The 20594-nt window shown below is 39.6% G+C and overlaps 1 protein-coding gene and 1 long non-coding RNA gene across 12 annotated transcripts; one reads left to right on the top strand and one right to left on the bottom strand.

Annotated features, from left to right (window-relative positions):
- Positions 1-3861: 3861 nt before the first annotated feature.
- On the bottom strand, positions 3862-13357 carry hadhb (hydroxyacyl-CoA dehydrogenase trifunctional multienzyme complex subunit beta). Its single transcript, XM_046061193.1, has 16 exons — positions 13257-13357; positions 11777-11849; positions 11423-11464; positions 11081-11177; positions 10817-10861; positions 10337-10436; positions 10012-10099; positions 9369-9556; positions 9034-9214; positions 7812-7933; positions 7601-7680; positions 6881-6928; positions 6533-6620; positions 5430-5504; positions 4626-4790; positions 3862-4280 (listed from the first exon to the last, which is right to left on the bottom strand). The coding sequence occupies exons 2-16, from the start codon at positions 11841-11843 to the stop codon at positions 4245-4247; spliced, it is 1422 nt and encodes a 473-aa protein (XP_045917149.1). The 5' UTR covers positions 11844-11849; positions 13257-13357; the 3' UTR covers positions 3862-4244.
- A 223-nt stretch (positions 13358-13580) lies between these two features.
- Positions 13581-20331, top strand: LOC123977792. Of its 11 annotated transcripts, XR_006826757.1 has the most exons (11): positions 13645-13912; positions 15140-15260; positions 15389-15524; positions 15771-15899; positions 16264-16366; positions 16504-16626; positions 16856-16963; positions 17071-17118; positions 17399-17534; positions 18532-18601; positions 18916-20331. It is a non-coding gene; the product is annotated as an uncharacterized LOC123977792 (long non-coding RNA). The 11 variants fall into 11 exon arrangements; XR_006826754.1 differs by lacking the exon at positions 13645-13912 and adding an exon at positions 13595-13638 and having other exon boundaries at positions 18532-20331; XR_006826759.1 differs by lacking the exons at positions 13645-13912; positions 15140-15260 and adding exons at positions 13595-13638; positions 14454-14581 and having other exon boundaries at positions 18532-20331.
- The last annotated feature ends 263 nt before the right edge of the window (positions 20332-20594 follow it).

Raw genomic sequence — 20594 nt, 5'->3', positions numbered from 1 at the left:
AATAGTTTAGTGAAACAAAAGGCTTTGCGTGTAATTTAATAAACTAAATATGTAGTTCCAATATGAGGATTTGCTGCTTTTCTCTGTTTTATGTCTTAAAATGCCTATCTTTGGGTTTTAAATTGTTGGCTGGACAAAATGAGAAATCTAAAGAAATCTCCTTGTGCTACAGGAAGTTGTGACGTGCATTTCCCACAATCTTCGAATGTTTTACGGACTGATTTTATAAATATTTAACCCAAATGCTGTCTTTTAAATGCATGTATTTTGCCCTGCTTACAGATGTTTATATTTTTGTTCATTTTTTGTTGAATTTCACCTTGTTTTTATTGTGGTCTTCAGAAAAATACATTTTAGAAATGCATAAGCTAGGGTTGAATTATTGAACATATTTGGAAACAATCACTGATCTGTGTAAAATAACTGAGCTCAGTCATACATATTGTCCAACTCCTCCTGGCCTATACTTTTATGACGTTTGATGATGTGGGTGGCGATGGTGCAGTGGATAACACACATGCCTTTGGTGTGAGGGACCTGGATTCAATTCCCACTGCAACACATCCACCAATGTGTCCCTGAGCAAGACACTTAACCCCTAGTTGCTCCAGAGGCGTGCGACCTCTGACATATATAGCAATTGTAAGTCGCTTTGGATGTAAAATGTAAAGATATTTTGACACAGTGAATCACAGCAGACATTAAAAATCAGTGGCCCTCAACAGCTTTTAAAAGTTATTAGATGCTAGATGCATATCACCTGCTGCTCACATAATGTTTACAAAAGCTTGATCAAAATGTTTTTAAGGTAACAATTTTAAAAACTGTTCTGAAGATGGGGTCTTCATTTAGTATTGGGGTATTCACTAGTAGACTATCCGGCAGGTGATATGCTAGTACCAGGTGCAAATGTCACAGAGGAAAGAAAGGTTAGGCTACGTAGTACAAACATAGGAATTTCACACAGGAGACTGCTGTTCAAGGTGATGTGTGGTATTTGAATGCATCTACTCGCCATAGAAGTTAATAAGGTCTGGCATTTAACCTGCATGCAAAATTGGACTTCTGTGAATACATTGCACACAATTTTAAAGTGTAAAGTCGAGTTAATTTTACACAGACTGAATTTAGTATTCTACTTTAGTATAGGACTAGTAGTTTTACTAGATTAATTATGTTATTGTAGGTCCTTTAGGGATTTAAAGGAATAGTTTGTCATTTTGGCTTCCTTCCTCAAATTGCCAGGCAGCCTGCAGAGATTCCAGGAAGTTTCAGATTGGGCTTTTAACTCATTAGAAGTGTAGCCATACTTTCATGATCTTTCTAGTGACTTTTATTTTCTACAAATTGGGGGTGAGGAACCAACTTGAGATGAGGTTGGGAAAAACAAACCCTGAACTCCCCATTAGCATAGGCTAATCAATACGCGTGTTTCGCCGCATTACAGTACAGTCCACTGAAACCTGTTTAACATCACACGCGTACACACGCACGGCATAAGCACGAGCAGGTAGAGGAAGCGCGAGTCAAACGCAGCTTTCACCAGGTGCCTCCCCGCGTGAGCCGGCTAGGAGGAGATGAAAGACAGCGCTGCACGCTGACTCTCTCCCCGATTCCCTCCCTCACTCCCCCTCCGCGAGAACACCCCGTACCCCCCTCCCTCCCCTCCCCGCTTCCCTGCGCGCTCGGTGAGGTAGATTTGTAGTGACAGCAGCGGGTGCATTCGCCAGTCATTCCCCATAAAAGGTTCCGTCTGATCAAAGCCCCGCTGAGGCAGGGAGGCGGCCCGCTATGTCGGCGTGTGTCTGCGTGTCTCCGGTGTCTCGCAGGGTTGAGGCGGTTTTGAAGCTTTAAAAACACAAAAACCCTCTCTGTCTCTCTCCCTGCTATTTACATTCGAGCTCCGTTTTGCCTTGGCAGTAAAACATTGGTTTTATTCCCTCCGCCTGTAGCCCGTGTGACAGGCTCGGTCGCATTAATCAGCTCCTCCCGCTCAGAGTCAAGGATTTCTTAAACTGGAAGAATTAAATCTTTAAATACATTTTAAACGGAAGTGTCTGACTGAAGTTATGTTAACAAGCCCCCCAACCTGAGGTGTGCGCGTGTGTGCGCGATGAGTGGAGCAGATTCCCCGGTGAGAGTGAGGAGATCCTACACACCAAAGCAGAAAGGAGGCAATGTGTTGATATAAATTTACCCATCCCCTGTCAATTATAACCACTTTGGCGGGTGTAAAAGTTGACTTTCCCCCCCACCATAATATCAACACCAGATATCAGGGAGACACCATTGCAACCTGAACTTTTAAGTAACCTGCCAGCCACATTCCCAATCTTCCATGTACATGTTGTTTTAAAATCACCAGGAAGCCCGAGCATCCCGTCTTTACCTCCTCATTAACATCAGTCGTCCCGTCAGAAGCAGACAGCATTACTTACCATCAATTAAGCACAGAAGACTCCAAAGCCAGTCTAGTGCTGACACATCCTGCTACAGAAGGCAGGGATGTAAATGCAGAACATTTTTGGTAATGCAAATTTTGAAATCTGTTTGAGTGTAGACTACATAGGCCTATCCCGATTCCCCCAAATTCACTGTTATTGTTGTTGTTGTTATCTGCAGCACAAGGCTTTCTATACATTGATCTTTTTCCTTGCAATAGTTTGAGTCCCTGCTGAATTAAACACAACCCATCGGCACTGCTTGAAGTTGTTGGCCATGCATCAAGGCCTTCAGTCACAAAGGGTGTAATGTAAGTGAAGCAGAGAGAAAATGCAAACCCCTGACTAGCTATGTTTTGTATGCTTTCCATCTTAGCCTGATTACTGAAAACACAACTTACCAATCATCTTTATTGGAGGAAAGTCAAAACCTGGCTAACCCAGCTTTTGATTTATGAGAATGTTAAAATCCCTAAACCCCCATCAGTTTCCTATTATGAGCAGTAGTGTCCAACACAAATACAGACTATTGTACTAAAGTTAAAGCAGTTTTTTTTTTCTTCTCCATATGACAGATTTCTGTGTTTTTGCTCTTTTTACTAGTTTGAAGTAGGCGGGGCTCAGTAAAAAAAAAAAAAAGGGTTAAATTTGGGTTTTTAAGTGTTAAACTCTTCATAAAGTACAAACAATTCAGAACTTTGATGCTTATTCACAGATATGTTTTGATATAGAAAAAAAAAAACTTGAGATCTGAAAGTTTTCATGGGCTTTAAGGTAGTTTTTGCGACAAATGATTATTTTCATTATTGTGTAAATCGGCCAATAATCTACTTGATTAATAGTTTCGTCTATAAATGCCCATAAGATAATTTTGGCCTCTCTCTGTCTCCCCTCTTCTTGACCTTATTTACCTCTCTCTAAAAAAAATAAAAATGCTTTCTAATTTCCCACTTCTGTCTTTCTTCAAGCATCTGCAACCTTGGTGTCAAGAGGGAATTTGGAATTGAGCTTTGTGGTACTTATTCACAATTTCCCTTGATCTACTGTGGCTTGGATTGTTCCTCATCTGTACAGTATGTCCGTTTAAATTAAAGTTTCAGTAGCTTGTTGCAACAGTCCAAATCCCAAAGGTATTCACTGTACTCTCACATAAGACTAGAAGAAAACCATCAAATTCACATTTTAAAAGCTGGAACCAGTGAATTTCTGGCATTTTGGCTGCAGATAATCAATGTGCATGTGCAGGAATGTGTAGGCCCAGGTACTGTGAATGCTTGCAGACCGTCATGGCTTAGTGGCACACTTGACTAGAACAGAGTCATTGTTAATGCTACTAGCAAAATTGTTGCTTCTCCTCCCATGACAGGTCAAAATGACTGCTGTGAAAAAGACAAAAAAAGAAAGCAAACCCAGAAAAGAGTGTGGGTATCATCACACCATTTAATTCGTAAGAAAAGAATATCACAGCGTATATAAACATTAGAATCACTCCAGCTCCCTTGAGTGTTTACATTTTACTATGTTACATTCGCCTCAGTGACAACGTTGACATGGTGCGCCTCAAAAGTCCACAAAGCCCTAGGCAACATTCCTCAATGGCATTCTGCTATAATTTAACAACCTCTAAGCAAAGTTGAATTTACACAAGATTCCTCAAAGACGCTCACATACTATATCTGACTCCTTTCTGATCAAGGCAAGATTGTGCTAGTATGTACACTCTGTTGTCTGGATGTTAGTGTGTGTGTGTGTGTGTGTAGCAGTCATGATGAACCTGAAGATCAGGTGTTGTTTTTAAGCACTTTACTGGGGGTAGGCCTCGATCACCATGGCATGACCCTGGAAAACAGAAGAAAACAATCAAAATAAATAGGATGTAAAGATTTTAAATGTCTAAACAAGATCTAAAAAAGAAAGTTAAGAAAAATGCAGTCAAATGTCCCTTTTTAAAGAACATCAGAGCTGCCCAGAAATAAAAATGTGTAATCTGGAAAATTATTTTCCTAGTCACATTATAAATAAACAAAATACTATAACATATTGTGCATTTTATACTTAAGTCTACATTTTGCAATATTTTAAGATCTGAACTAGTCGTACCAAACTACTTGGACATTTTAATTTAACAGCCATGTGCATGAGACAGCAGAATCACACAAGCCATGGCTATCAGCCATGAATTACCTGTCCTCCGGCAGCACAAGCCGCCACCAGTCCATACTGTCCTCCCTCCTTCTGCAGCCGGTGTGCCACTGTGGTTACCAGCCTGCAGCCTGTGGCACCAAATGGATGACCCAGAGACAGAGAGCCTCCCCACAGGTTGAACTTCTCCATGGGAGGAGCTCCCACCTGCACACATTTGGTCAGGACTGATATTTACATTTTTATCCTTCGTGTAAAAATCTGAATTCCGCATTCAAAGAGGTGGGGGCTAGAAACAGACACTGACTGGTTAAAGATCAGCTCAATACGTTTTAACTTTAAAACTATATCCAGCATGTCTTCCATATTACTGGAATGCAGTTAAAATGAAAAAGAAGGGCAAGGAACTGGATTGCATTGACATGTTTTCCCTAAAAATTGCTTTGCATGGATCCCTTGGTGTTAATTCATGCAATTATTTTGTTACTATTTAGTCTCTTTATATTAATTTGTACTTTTCGAAACATTATTATGTATATAAAACAAAGCCAACAGATCACATTTCTAATTGATGTTCACTGATTGTGGTAATATTAGGTGTGAAATTAAAAATAAACTAGTAAAACAAGATCTAAATTTCTTTGATATTACTTTTTTAGAATTTTTGTATTTCAGTAAATCCGTATAGAAATATGATGACACCAATCCCAAATGCTTTTCATCATATGACTATCTTGGCCAAAATGTGGTCAATGTTCATCTGTTGCAGCATGCAGCAAGCATCCAGATGTACTGTATGGATCCATCCTGAGAAAAAGCCAACAGCTGATCAGCAGATATCTTTACCTTCGATTTCCTGCCCAAGTACGTCTGGCCGAACCAATCTGAGTCCATAGCCTTCAGATTTGCCATTATCTGACCCTGGAACACGAACACGAACACAAACACGAACACACACACACAGTTATCATAGATACCAGACAGTAAACACATTGATTTCTTCTGATTCAAAGGTGCAGGATATGAAGTAGACTCCAACATCGATGTTGATGAATAACATAGGCCACAATTGGATGAAGGCAGACACAGAAATTGAGAGATTCTAGTTCAATCATTTAAGAAATGCACATCCGTGACTTAAAATATCTTGGAGATTGACACGACAGTAAAAGACCAACGCACACATTCAGACACCACTACACCAGCTCACACAGCTTTCTCCACAAAATGTTAGGGCTGCTTGATTGATGATTATTTTGGTCAATATTGAGATCATGATAATTTAACACGATTACTCAATGACCTCAAAAACATCATGCATTATATATGCATTATGCATAAAATCCTAAATAGCCCATGAAATAAGGAATAGTAATCCAACATTATTAACTTTAAACAGCATCTTAGAGTGCAAGACGATGAAAGCAAGGCAGTGTGTCCACAGGATTCCTTCTTAAAGGGGGGTGGATGGGCCACCGAGGGGGCTCTGTATGTGGGCCGGGGCTTCTTAGGTGCCAAGTGATCTACTGAGTTGACGACAAATTGTTATGTTGCATAACGCTGAAATTTAAACATGGTATTCTGTTAGGGAGAGGCAGTGACTTGAACTGTTGAGTGTGAAAAGTATAATTAATATGTAATTTGTTAAGCTACGAGTAGAGAAAAAGTCTGCTAGGCTAATGTAAAATGCCGTAAAACCTATCATCATCTCGGCTTGAGCTGAACAAAACATGCCACAGCCTGGCTGAGAGTGAGTTTGGGCTTTTAGAGAGTGGTGAGAGCCACAGCTGCAAGGGAAAGGGGGTGCGCTGGATTCATAACACAAGACAAAAAGAGAGCAACACAGCGAAACGGAATGCGGTACAATCATCGTTTTCTCTCGATTATCTTGTTTTTGTATTTGAAAACTTCCGATTGATCGTCCAGCCCTACCAAATGTGATAACTTACTGCGAATGCCTCGTGGAACTCAAAGACATCAATGTCACTCATGGTCAAGCCAGCCCGTTCCAGGACCTTTGGTGTACCGTACGTTGGCCTGAAAAATAAAACAATATTTAGTCTTCAAGAGAGCCTTTACCTACAGAAACAAATGCACAGTAGGTTAAAACACACACATGGTTAGTTATCATCACAACTGGTATAAGGTACATATTACTTTTTTAACTGAACTAAAAAGGTGATATAAATTAACTAAAAATAAAATAAATTATAATAAATTAACTTCAAAATAAAATGAGGAAAAGCATCATCAGTTGACATGCCTCCCAGGCAATAATACAATACAGAGGGACTCACCCCAAGAGCAGCTGATCTTTGGGGTCCTGAGACACGTAGACAAAGTCTCTGCCAGGATGACAAAATAACATGATCAGCATATCAACTGATATAGCATCGCTGGGGGAATTGACCCTTCGCTACGCCACGCCCTGAACATGAGGCTGGCCTATCACAGCACAATATAGGATTCTAATTGAGGTCCGACACTTTCATGGCTGCGCTCCATCACAAATCCAGAGAAATGTAGACTGTGGGTTGTTCCTAATGTAATGTTAGTTATCTAACTTCCTATTGAATAGAACATTATAAAGCCCTACTGTTCTGCTTTTTAATGATTGTAATAGTGAACAGAGACCTACCCGGCTGTACAGAAATAATGTTGATCTTTAATATCGTTGTCCTCCATCTCAATAGTCAGGTGATATTGTGGTTCACTTTTACCCTTTGATCGGTAGGCTTTAACTTCTATCATTATTTTTTTGAGTCAGTTTGACAGCCTGAATACAACCTTCATATGCACAATGCAACTGCAAAACTGTCTGCTTCTTTCTGAGAACGTTTTTTTCCAAAAATTAGACAATATTTCTCCAGGGAGAGCAGTAATAGAAAGTGGCAGCACTGTGATAAAAGTCCGTCAGGTCCGATAGTTTGTCGGACTTAGCTACAGTAACTAAGGGGGGCGTGGCTTAGTGAAGGGTCAATTGAGGATGCTCTACCAAACAGAGTGGATGCAGTTACCTGAGGTAGGCCTTAGGCTTGTAACCCATAGCCAAAGCTTTCTCTTCAGACATGATAAGCACAGCAGAGGCACCGTCAGTCTGAGGACATACACAAACAAGCAGCATGCTTACAGTCAGGGCTGTTTCTGAGTGGTGACAATGCAAAGAAGGATGAATTAAGAACACAGAGTGCTGTGGGGCCTGATATGTGCGTGTGTGTGTATGTTTACCAGGAAGGAGGAGTTGGCAGCGGTGACTGTGCCGTGAGGTTTAATGAAGGCAGGCTTTAGTTTGCCCATTTGCTCCATGGAGGATGGGCGGATGCCGTTGTCCTTGGAAACAATATCACGGCCTGGTAAAGACAAAAAAAAAATATATGCTCATCGCGTAAACAATAAAAACAAGCTCAAGGCTATGTGATGTTTTCTATAAAGCAATACTAAATTGGACATACTGTATGTTGCATTTGTTAAAGTAAAAAAAAAAAAACTTAAGTTACAAAATTATTAGCTACTGTGGTAAAGGCTGTCCTTTTCTATTCAGTTAGCTCCGACACTGGAAAAAGCACTAGCTTTGTATTGTGTGTACTATGCCGTACGGTTATGTAATTGGCTGGTGGTGGTAACTTGACACCATTATATTTACCAGATATGTTTTACTAACTTTCTGCATCAGAGTACTCAAAATACATATAAAACATGGCAGCAGTCAAGATGCTGCAACTGCATGCAATCCCATGCCTCTCTCACACAATCATTATTTAAGCCAGTCCGTTAAAATTGATTCTGTAAATACAAACACAGTATGTGCGTAAATCTATTCTCCTTCAACGGAAAAATGTGTCTTCTCTCTTTTGTATTATGTTTTAGCCTTTACCTGAATTTGTTGCTTGTATACAGTGCTATGCATAATCTCTTCATTTGGAGTCAAAATGAGTTAGTTGTATCACTCCAAGGTACAACTTGGGCAGGAATTTATCCATAGGCAAGATGTACATAAATGACTGCTGCCTAAATACAGTTAGTATTTATTTTATTGGATCCCATCAGCTTCTGACATAGCAGTTAATAATATTTCTCGAGTCCACACAATAAAAATATAGTAAACCTTAAAACAGTAAAGTTTAGCAACAATATTTAGATAAAACAAAATAAAGAAGAAACTGATTAATCAATTATTAAAATAGCTGCAGATTCATTTTCTGCCGATTGACTAACCAATCCATTGTTTCCGCTCTACACACAACTACTAACAATCTAAATAAGGTTAAAATCAACACTTAAAAACAAAAGTAATGCAAACATTGCACTACTAATTATAACAATAGAACCAACCATATTTAAGTACACAACAATCCATAAAATTCCTGAAAACAAAAAAGTATACAACCATCTACAACTCTTTATTGTGTAATGTTATGTCTCTCAGTTAAAAGAATGAAGCAAAGTTTACCTGGCACTTTAAAAGAGACGACATCCTGCAGCAGACCGGCATCCTGGGCCTTTTTGGCAAGAGTGTGTGATCGCAGAGCAAACTCATCCTGCTCCACTCTGGAGACCCCAAATGCAGCAGCCAGACGGTCAGCACTGTGGCCCATCGTTTCAGCTGTGGAGAACTCTGCCACAGCAGGAAGCTGCGCGCACACACACACAAAGGTTACAGGATGGAATAGTGCACTGTATGGCAATGATCCAAGATTTCTGAAATTGCAAAACAGCTTTGGAGTCTAATTTAACAATCTGAAAAAGTGAATTGAAATGAAAGTGAGATTTTAAGTGAAAACGTACCTCTGGGGAGAGGTGTGCCAGCCGGATACTGCCAATCAGACTGAGCCTCTGGCCAACGGTCTTTGCCTTGTTGAGGGACAGCATGGTTTTCCTCATCTTACGGCTGTGACGGATAGGAACATCGGACATGAACTCCACCCCTCCTGCCACGACAGCATCACACTGGCCTGCAGCAATCAGACCAACAGCTGGAGAGAAGGAAGGATGAGAAAGAGACAAAGGTCAACCAACCCAGTTAATATGGAAATTTAAAAAAATAGGAAACTTTTACAAAAATGACACATTCACCCTGTTTTTATATTCCTTGTTTTTTACCATAGCGTTCTTTGCACATGTGCCTTACTGTCATGACACGTCTGATCTCTTTCTCCTGCTGTGATCCTCCACCATTATTTCCACTTCATTGTCATCAGACATCTATATAGCTGTTTTATGATTCCTCATCTTCAACATGCCCATTTGTCAAGGTTAAAATGTATTTTGATTACTTGTAATTAATTCTCATAGCAGCCGAATACAACAAAACAATAATATCAAGTCAATAAATGATAATATGTATAATGATGATGATTGCCTAGACCAAAATATACAGTACATGTCAAATGGAAGAGGTTTGGTGTAGAGATTTCTTCCCCTCACATACCTGAGGTCATTGCCTGGTTGGAGGAGATGCAGGCCATGGTGACGGTGTGAGCTGGGATCTTGTCGGAGAAGCCTGCACCCAGTGCTGCCTGAAATCACAGTAAAAAATGAAGGTGCACAACAGAACTGGAGCCCCCTTCATAACTTTACACACAGATGTATGTGCAGAGCACAGAATGCTCCTTTGCTTAATATTTTATATTGCTGCTTAATGCTCAATGCTTAGGATTGAGTCTTAAAGCTAGTAAATGAAAACATATGTACGTGAAGCTCCAGATACTATAACCATTTAATGTGAGTGAGTGAGTGAGTGAGTGAGTGAATACCTCTCTGGCTACATTGCTGGTTTTGACCTCCTGAATGACTGTTCCATAGATAATGTAGTCTACAGCATCTTTGGGTATACCCGTCCTGTGTAGCAGACCCCTAGGGAAACGCATATGTAAATCTTTAAAAAACAACTTTCTGTCATACATAAAGATTCTCAGAATTTGAGAAACAGGCTTGTGAAATGACAGGGACAAAAGTAAACAAAATATTCCCACACTCCACATCTCTGTCAGATAGTTGCGCCATTGTTCCTCTATCACTCCTGCTGTCTACAGCGTTTTAGAAGCTTTAAAGCAGAGATATTAACATCTTAAGGACACCCACAATTCACAGAACAGTGGTTACATGTAACTCTTGTTTTAATGCCTATACTGGCTGGTAACACCACACATTGCACTCGCACGTGATGAAGAGCCTTTCTTACTTCCCCAAATTGAAAGCAGTGATTTCAGCACACAACTTAAGGACACACTTACTGCATAGCTGCTCTGGCCAGGTCATGGGGCATAAGGTCAGCATATCTGTAAACACAAACCAGGAAGGTTTTTCCTTCAAGCCAAGATTATCTCTCAGTAAAAGTAATGTGACTACAGGTTTTCCTTGACAATTCAACATTTAAAAAAGACAAACATGTTCATTTCACTTTTCTGATCATCTACAGGTCAATGAACCTTTGTTGAGCTTTGTTCTCATCAAAGCACCATAAACTTAAAGTGGTCACAGCCACAGCAGATACGTACGTGGTTCCAGACAACAGGAAAGGGGTTCGAACTCCTTCCACCAGAACTATGTTCTTCATACCAGGGCGAGCCAGTGTCTTTTTGCTCTTTGTCTGAACTGAAAAGAAACCGGTTGATGGATATATGGAATAAATTTGATTACCATCACAATATCAAATTTCCAAACATTTAGATTCATAGGATTAATTCACCATTTAGTTTTGCACAGGTTCTGCCCAGATAAATAAATGAATCAAATAAACAGAGGCTCTTCTGCTCACATTTAAAACAGTGCGATCTCCACAAGGCTATAATCTGGATTTTTATGTGAATGTAAATGATATCACTTAAGAGTCAACTCACCCTGAGCCTGAAGCTGGGACGTGGTACTGAGAGAGCGCGCCCCTGCGACACACAGAGAAAAATATTCCTCAATAGTTTAAAATACTTCACTGAACTTAGGTTGGAACAAACATTTATAACGATTAATATACTATACACCAATATAAGGAGGTAACAGTGTTTTGGCAGCAAATGGAGAGGCTAAATAAACAAAAGTGCCAATGGCCAAAGATTATGTTTTTAGAACAGCTACAAACAATAAGTGTTGGTGTTGTATGTTGCCTTTGTGACTCCATTCTGTTGTTGCTAGAATGTTTTTCTCAGTGCCTTGACATATATTGAAAATCTGTAAAACTGTCAATGTACACAACTTACCAAACTGCATCGCCCAAGAAGGGCTGACCGAGCAGCCCCGCATCGTGTTCAGCAACATGGACGTCATTATGTTCTACAAAGAATAAAACTTTAATTGTTACAACAAAGTTTACCAGGCTCCTTATGAAAAGGTCATGGCCCTGAGTCAACAAAAACTGAACAGTATAACATTCATGAATGTAAGATTTATTGTATTAGACTGCATTAGTTTTAGCTAGGTACCTAATTATAAATGAGTATACATACTTCTATATTTTTAATAGTGTTTTTTGAAGTTGTGGCTTTCTATGTCTCCATTTACAATGACATTGTTATTTTAAATGTTTATCTGCATAACTCATGAGGGTTTTATGTATTAGCATTATAATCACCACTCTGATTGTGGAGTGATATAACCACACAAAAACACAACACAAGGCCTCTCAGGTAATACTCAGACCTACTTCTGTAGGCAATAGGTCAACTGTAGTATGCACCTGTGACTTCAACATCTGAATCACACCAGACATAATAAACTGCATCAGTCAGAATCAGAAATGCTTATTCTAAAATCTAAACATCTAAATATAAGGAGTGTTGACATGTACAGTATTTTACAGAATTAACAGAAGTGTCATGATAAATAGTAGTAGTAAATTAAATACTAATAGAAATAATAAGTACAGGTACAGATGATATTTGTGTATATTTGTGAGTATAGAGGATAGCAGCTGGTGTAACGTTAACTTAGAGAGATTAAACTCCATATACAACTGTAGAAATACAATGTTACCCTGCTAATCAGTAGAAACACTAGATGTGTGTCTAACTATAAACGTAAGACATTTAAAGATTCGTCATGAAGCACATGCACATGAAGCACTCTGTTCCCGCATTTGGCCATATTAAATTACATTACATTTACTCATTTAGCTGACGCTTTTATCCAAAGCGACTTACAATTGCTATACATGTCAGAGGTCGCACGCCTCTGTGTTTTAAAATTGTGTACATATTTAACGTTAACTTACAGAAGAAATACGATAATACAATGTTTTATTCTATGCTTTATTTTGTAGAGATATTAAGACATATCATTAACGATCACCCAGCCCAACCCCCCAAACCCTGACTGTGACCCTTCACCTAGATTCCTCTCCTGGACAATGACAGTGACAGAAATAACGCAAGAATCACGGAACTCAATCAGGGTCAGCACTGCTTACAGACTGTCTAAATATTTGGTTTCTTAAAGTAACGTTTAAACCTAAAAAATACATTACTGAAAGAATTTAAACAGCAAAACGATGAAGCTGGAAGCTAGATGCAGGCTAGTAAAGCTAGGCGGCTAGTTGTTAGCTAAAGTTTCCAATCAGTTGTGATCTATTCCTCTGTGCTTGGGATGAAGAAACGCATTTGCAGAGTCAACACTATATCTTTTCTCTTTCTAGTTTTATTATCTATCACTGTTATTAACAGTGAAAGTGAAGTTGAAGGTTACCTGTACTTCTGTTGTCTTTCCCAACACAGGGTCCCTGTCAAACGATCAGCCAGACTAGTGCTACAGAACTACGCTTTCAAGGACCCACCAATGTGTTTTAGCTGACCAGAATAATGCCTGAAGAAAACAAATTAGTAACTAATTCTGTAGTTGTAATTTATAATTAGAAAAGCTATTTATTACACGCGGGTGTAATTATAATTTAATTATAATACTAACGTCACAAAATATTTTTTAATTAAATAACAGATAATAATTTGAGTATAATAACATTTTATGGTACGGCGATATTTTAGCGTGTTTTGAGGTCCTTATCTTGTTTGCTTTTGACATGCTGGCGCCCCTAACGGTCAGATTGGACGCCGTTGTGAAAGACTTTCAGGTGAAGATGGCAGTTTCTCTTGCAGCCGGAGATTTTATCCAAGTTTGCAAATAGCAAATATCCCTTATTGTTAGTGTATGTCATACGAAATCAACAATTGAATATTTGTTTTATTGAAGACAATGTCCTCACAGTTTTATAGGCTAAACAATTAATCGATTTATTTTTTTTTAAAGTATTGACTGAGACCGAGGTCCTTTATTTCTGAAGTTAGTGTTTTAGTTTGAGCTTTATTGACACCATCTGTTTACCACTGCCCGGCTGGAGGAGAGCTGTAAGTTACTTTATTGCCAGTGATGGGAGGGTTGAGGGTAACCTTAGATCCAAAAGTAGATCAAGGGTCAGGCCTGCTTCCTCCTCATGTGAGAGCAATCAATGAGCATACAGTACAGTATCTAATAGCTTCTAATATACACTGACAACTGGGGGTCAGACTGATGATTTACCAATATATCAGTCCGTTTTAGTAAAAGTAAGACATTATCAAGTTTGTGTGGCCATTATCTGATGTGAAAGTTTCAAGTCCAGATTTATAGATGTTTAAGGTTGTGAATTAAACTGTCCTCACCAGTCTGTAACAAATTCACCCCTCCTTGTTTCACATCATTACTGTCTGTCCTGTAAACAAACTATTTGCATTGTTGACTCATCAAAACTATTTGCATTGTTGACTCATCAAACACACTGTGTGTGTCCTTGAGGTGTTACTGATTCGTTGAATGTGTTTCCTTCCTCACAAAACATCATGCAAACTTTCTTTTATATTTAGTTCTTTTACATTTTGTAACCTATATTGTTTACATCCATGTTTACAGTTTGTCGTCTTCTTCGGTGGCAGTAGTTCAGTCTGTGGGGACTTGGGTCCAGCACCGACCAGTCATACAGTGTGGACTGGTAGCTGGAGAGGTGCCAAGTCACCTCCTGGGCACTGCCTAAAGTGCACGTGAGCAAGGCCCTGAACCCCTAACTGCTCCCCAGGCGCTGTACAGTGGCTGCCCACTGCGCCTGATTAAAATGTAGAGAATGAATTTGACATGCATTATACTGTGTGTAATGGTGTGTGTGTGTTTGTCCTGAAGTGTGTTTTGGTTACTCCAAACAATAAGTTGCTATTTGTGAACATCATCGGTACCATCTGCCAGAGATTGCGTCACCTGACATTGAAGACCAGCCGATAGCAGTTTGACACTTCAGTATCTGCTTTTAACTTATTAGATTTCTGGCCACACACAGATTTGATCTTGGGGTTTTGTTACTCTTTAAAAACATTCACTTTTCATTCAATTGCAATTCACCTGGCGACAGGCTGGTTTGTGGGGCCCTCCCAGTTCCAACATTTCGCCTGTGTGTCCTTGAGCAAGGACACCGTTCAAGTGTATTAATGCAAGCATTCACCAGGGATACTGTTAAACTAGCAGAAATTAGCATAATATAATACTGGTAGCCCTCTATTTGACGATCTATCCTTTTTTTTTTTTTTTTTACTTTTCTCTCCATCAAGCTCAGACACATCAGCTACGAGCTCAAGGATCACGTTGCTGTTATACGACTCAGTGATTCAACAGACAAAGTGTGTGCGTGTAGCCGTGTGGGTGTGTGTTTATGGAAGAAAGAATGAGAAGGTAAATGTCAGAGAGAGAGAGAGGGAGAGATTATGTTTGTGACAGTCTTGACTACCTGTCTCTGTCTCAGTCTCTCACTGACAGATGCGACATGATTAATCAGAATGTGTGCGTGTGTTTGTGTGTAGGTGAACACACTGTCGTTGCAGATGCAGTCTGAGCTGATGGAGGTGATGGGGGAGAGATCTGGTCGAACGGAGCAGTGAACAGTGCCATCTTCATCTCCAGCAAGTCTGGCTGCTTCATTGCTGGGGCAGATATCAAGTAGGCCAGGGGTTTTCAAAGTGTGAGGCGGGCCTCCCTAGGGGGCCTCCAAACCGTTTCAGGGGAGGCATAGTGAAAGGAAGTGAAACAATATTACATTACTTACTGCATAAGTTATCAAAAGGAGATCGCACAGAATAGCCTACATGTGTGAGAGTTTAGAGATACAGTAATTTTTGGGAACTGTTTTCGCCCCATCAGAGTCAGAAACTAATAAAAAATGCTTCATACTTTCTTGACTGCAAGCAAACTGGGGCTTGTAAATTGGGATCTAATCCTGTGAGAGCAGTGAGGAGGCCACCCATCTCTATCAGGAACGTCAGAAGATTGAGAAAGCTTCCATCTCTATTGTCGCTGCCATCTATGGCTCTCAAGGTATGACCGTGTGTATGTGTGTGTGTGACTAAGATTTGACCACTAAGCCTCGTCTTCTCTGTAGTTTGCGAAAGCCTGTCATTACAGAACAAAAACCAAAGAAACGTTCCTGGGGACACCAGAGCTCATGTTGGAACTGCTGCCTGGAGCAGGCGGCACTCAAAGGCTGCCTAAAACAGGATACATACACACACTCATAATAATCAGTTATTCAGTTAATGGCTTGAAAGTACTGTCACAGTTTTGTGCTAGTGGCTACTAAGCTACACTGGAGTATATTAAGGTCAAGAGCCTCACTTGGGGGGATATCAACTCACAGTATCTGCAACCCACTTGTTGCATGCACGTGCATGTGTGTGTGTAGGTGGGTCTCCCCGGAGCGTCTGACATGATGCTGACAGGCAGGAACATCAGGGCGGATAAAGCCACGAAGATAGGTCTAGTGCACCAGCTTGTGGACCCTCTGGGTATGTTCGACGTGTGGCATTTCATAATTTCTGTGCTTCATAAGAAAGATAGTACTTTTTTCCTGCTGTAATCTTCTGTGGTTTGCTCCTCTAGACGAGGGTGGAGGGGGATTAAACTCTGTGTTTGTTGACTCCAGGTCCTGGTGTGAAGCCTGCAGAGGCAAGCACTATTGAATACCTTGAGGAGGTTGCTGTGCGCGCGTGGCCAAGGGATCCAATAAGAAGGTTCCCTTTACAAAGGAGCAACAGCCTCAAGCAGAGTGAGTGAAGGCTGGTTCACACTAGTTGCCCTAATTTAACTAGATATCATGGCTGACGTCTAGTTGTGCAAAGACTTACAATTTATAAAATTACATTTATTATAAACATTTATTAAATAGAGTAATGTAGACACAGTCAGTAAATCATATGTTTGGTGGTACACATCTGTATTTGATTTCCAGAGAACAGATATGCAGATAAGTCGTAATCAACAAATTATATACGCAGATATCCGTGCAGATATAGAGGTCAGGCTCTAAATACACCACATGGTCCACATCTGTAAACTGTCAACAGACTAAAGACCTCTACCCTGCTCCTGGCAAAATCATTGGGGTGAGGAACTCACAAATGGGAAGTAGCAGAAGAAAAACACATTTCCACACGATGTTGTTCATATGTGGGTCACGCTCTGTCTTGTGTTTGACATTCTGTGTGTCCAGACTGGAAGGGAGCAGGTCAGAGAGGCACGTTATCTGGCTGAAGCTGTGGTGAGTTTGTGAGTTTTCTTTTCCTCAATTGTTTTTTAGGCAAAATGTTTCTACAGTTTAACAATTTAGTTGGCAATGACTTCAGTGTTCGAATCTCAGTCAGGTGACTTGTAAGAAAAAACACTTTGAGCTTCAACTAAGAGTTGTAGACAGGGGTGATATACTGTTAACAACACCCCATTTGATGTATTTGATGTATTGCCCATAGACTGTATATAAAAAGGTATTGCCTCAATGTCAGCAATAAGACTGTACTTTCTGTACAATAACTGTACAATAGGTTTTGTGTGTCAGGAGGCTGGCGGTCCTGGGTGCAGGGCTGATGGGTACTGGTGTTGCCGAGGTGGCCTGACCACCATTCTAAAGGGCACCAGAGTGGAGAACATCAGCAGGGGACATAAACAGGTCCAAAAAAGGTGAGATGCACATGTAAATTTGCATTTCGCCATTCCTCAAAAAATGGTACAAGCAAGTGGCTTTCACAACAACTCAGAAGAATAGAATGATCCTCTTTAAGGTTTGAAAATGTCTTGTCTTTGCCTTCAGTCTCAACACTGAGTTTAAGGGGGGAATGTTGATGCCGAACTTAAATATTCTGGTTTCGAGTCTGCTGACATGGTGATAGAGGCTGAGTTCGAGGACATCAACATTAAGCACAAATCCTGAAGGAGGTTTACAATCTCATGCTCTGAAATTCAGTTACTTCAGCGTTTCAGTTTGAGAGTTTGAACAACCAGTTGTAAACTGTACCAAAAATACATTCATGCATGAAAGAGCTCAGTAGCTCTCTGACAAAACAAATGATTTAATGTTCATATTTTAAAAAGTATGATATACAGTATATTGTTTGGCCGTTCGGTCACAGCTGGTTACCCAGAAGTGGTATTGACAATGAAAAAGTGGAACAGTAAATGTGCACTTCTTTAGGATTTCTGGATTCTTTGGAGAACAAACTTGTTTCACTCCCTGAAAGCCGCACTTCATCTAAGCTTTAGTGAGATTTGAACAGAACCCTTCAGGCCCAAGCCATGGAGTGCCTTCCTCAACCTTTACAGAATTTACCGTCAATCTGTAGGTTTGGGGGGTCAATCCCAACTTACAATGGGTGAGACCCTGGACAGGTCGCCAGTTAACCACAGGGACTTTTTTTGGACTTTTGTTTTTCAAAACACAATTTCAGAATGCATTAAAGTTAGTGGGATTAGTGGGAAATTATTCAGGGACAGATGTGCAACACTATCTGCATGTAGGTAGTTAACTGCAGCAGTGGGTGATAATTACCACTAATGTGTTATTTAAAGTATCAGCTCAGTGTGAAGATGCACTGTTGATATGATACATATTGTACTTCATATTGAGTCAGTTTCATTGAGAACTGATTTTTACTAAAACAGTGCATGTTTTTCATTCAAGGAATACAGGAGGGTGAATCCTGAAGATGTATAAATCTTCAAGAAATACAATGTGCCAGCTCCCCTGCGGTGTAAGACATTGCACTCTGATATCTCTATAAAATAATGATCATGTGTGTTTCTAGCAGTTCTTCAGACTCTGACATGCAGTACCGGATTGTATCACGCTTTTTAAATGAGGCAGTTCTGCGTCTCCAGGAGGGGATACTGAGAGACCCAGTAGAGGGAGACATTGGAGCTGTGTTTGTAGTTGGCTTCCATCCCTGCCATGGTGGCAGATGTAATCAAAATGGAATCCATAAATCTTAAATTGCAGCCCTGAAGTACACAACTCTCTCTGTAGTGAATGTGCTGATCCCACATTTTTAATGTCATGTTTCTTCAGGTCCGTTCAGGTTTGTAGACACATTCGGTGCAGAGCGTCTTGTGAGCATCATGAGGCGTTTGGAGGATGTTAATAGGAACAAATCTGCATTTACCAAGTTTTACAAATGAGCCAATATGGGGATTTTCAAAGTTTTTTTTTTTTTTTTTTAATATAAAGCATGACATTAATTTGGTGAAAATGTGTTCCACTTCTGCTGGATGTGACTTTTACTTTTTACACCAATGCACTTATTTGACAGCTAAAGTTACTGGCTACTTTTCAGATTAGGATTTTTTACATTAAATAAAACATAGAAAATGCTTAAAAAATACAGTTCATTGTATGAAAAAATTAATCCAGTGGTTCCTAACCTTTTTGTCTTCAGTTTCAGATGTTCATTTGGTTACATTAAAATAACTGCTCAAGGCCCAAAGAGGTAAAAATCATCCAGTGTTTTACAAATAACAGCAAACATTAGAGAAAAGTCTAAAATATTAATACACATTTCCACTCCAATTTATCATCTCATGACCCCTCAGATTTATCTTGTGACCCTTTGGAGGGGCCTAGGTTGGAAACCAATGGACTAAACTACCCACATGAAGTGTTTATATACAGTCTATATTGTAGTTAAAATTATCTCTACCTCGACCATGGTGCTTACACATCATGATGATGCATCAGTATTAACGATCTAATTATATAATTTCTAATAACATTTAGAACAATCTTGTTTCTTTTGAGCTCTCTTGAGCTTTTACTTTTGAAACTTAATTAGTTTTACTGATTGTACTTTTACTTAAGATTTTGAATGCAGGAATGCAAGTATTGTAACATTGTTGTACAGTATTGGTACATATACGTGAGTAAAGGTTGCAAGTACTTCTTCCACCACTGCTTACCACTGAAGCATCATCACCTTTTTCGTGATTTGTATGATTACTAGCTAAACGAAGGCGAAGTAATCAGATTGATCACTGCTACTGTAAAAAGAAAAAAGAGGAAATGGATCAATTAATTTTTTTTTCAATTAATTTCTACTTCTGATCTTGTCTTTCTTACCTGGTTATGACTCTGCCATAAGCTTCTGATTCATCTTGTAACCACTGGGCTCAGTTGAAAGTGTGAAACTCTTCATATCTTGTTTATGTTTTGTTTTTTATATGAAGGCCAATTTACTTCTGAAACCACAACCATTGCAGTTGCAGTGACATGTGAGAGTTGTGCTTGTTGTATTTGTACCTGGAATAATATGTTTATTTATACTTGAATTGAAAGACCATTAACTGTTGGCATGGCTGTCTTTTGTAATTTGTCCTGGACACTGACATGGCTAAATAGCCTGTCGCACCGCCCATGTCTCTGATAACTGATTGATCTGAGATGCTGTTTTATTTTATCATTTTCTTTCAATGCAATAAATTTGATACTGCATCTGGCCTTATCTGCAATAAACCTCACAACTTTCTGCCTGTGAGCTGTTACAACTCTAGCTTCCCACAACCACCAGGGAAAACAAAAGGATAACTTGATTTTCAGAGGTCATTAAGCTTCTATTTAATTTGTTTTCTCATATTTATTTATTCATTGCTCTTCTTACAGTGGCCTTGCAGTTACATGATCAGAGAGAGAGGATTTATGGAGCTTGTGAGATGTCATGAGAAACAGTTTTTAGGTCTTTAGGTCGGCCTATCAAA

Source organism: Micropterus dolomieu, linkage group LG10 (genome assembly GCF_021292245.1).
Source record: "Micropterus dolomieu isolate WLL.071019.BEF.003 ecotype Adirondacks linkage group LG10, ASM2129224v1, whole genome shotgun sequence".
Lineage (NCBI taxonomy): Eukaryota > Metazoa > Chordata > Actinopteri > Centrarchiformes > Centrarchidae > Micropterus > Micropterus dolomieu.
This window is presented reverse-complemented; position numbering and strand designations above follow the sequence as displayed.

Bases quoted from the DNA above. Each gene is read 5' to 3' on its own strand.
- hadhb (XM_046061193.1), bottom strand. From the start codon at position 11,843: ATGACGTCCATGTTGCTGAACACGATGCGGGGCTGCTCGGTCAGCCCT. The intron at 11,178-11,422 runs GTGAGTTGACTC...GTTTCTTTTCAG, and splicing joins GTCCCAGCTTCAGGCTCAGG to TTCAGACAAAGAGCAAAAAG. The intron at 10,862-11,080 runs GTACGTATCTGC...TTGTGTTTACAG, and splicing joins TTCCTGTTGTCTGGAACCAC to ATATGCTGACCTTATGCCCC.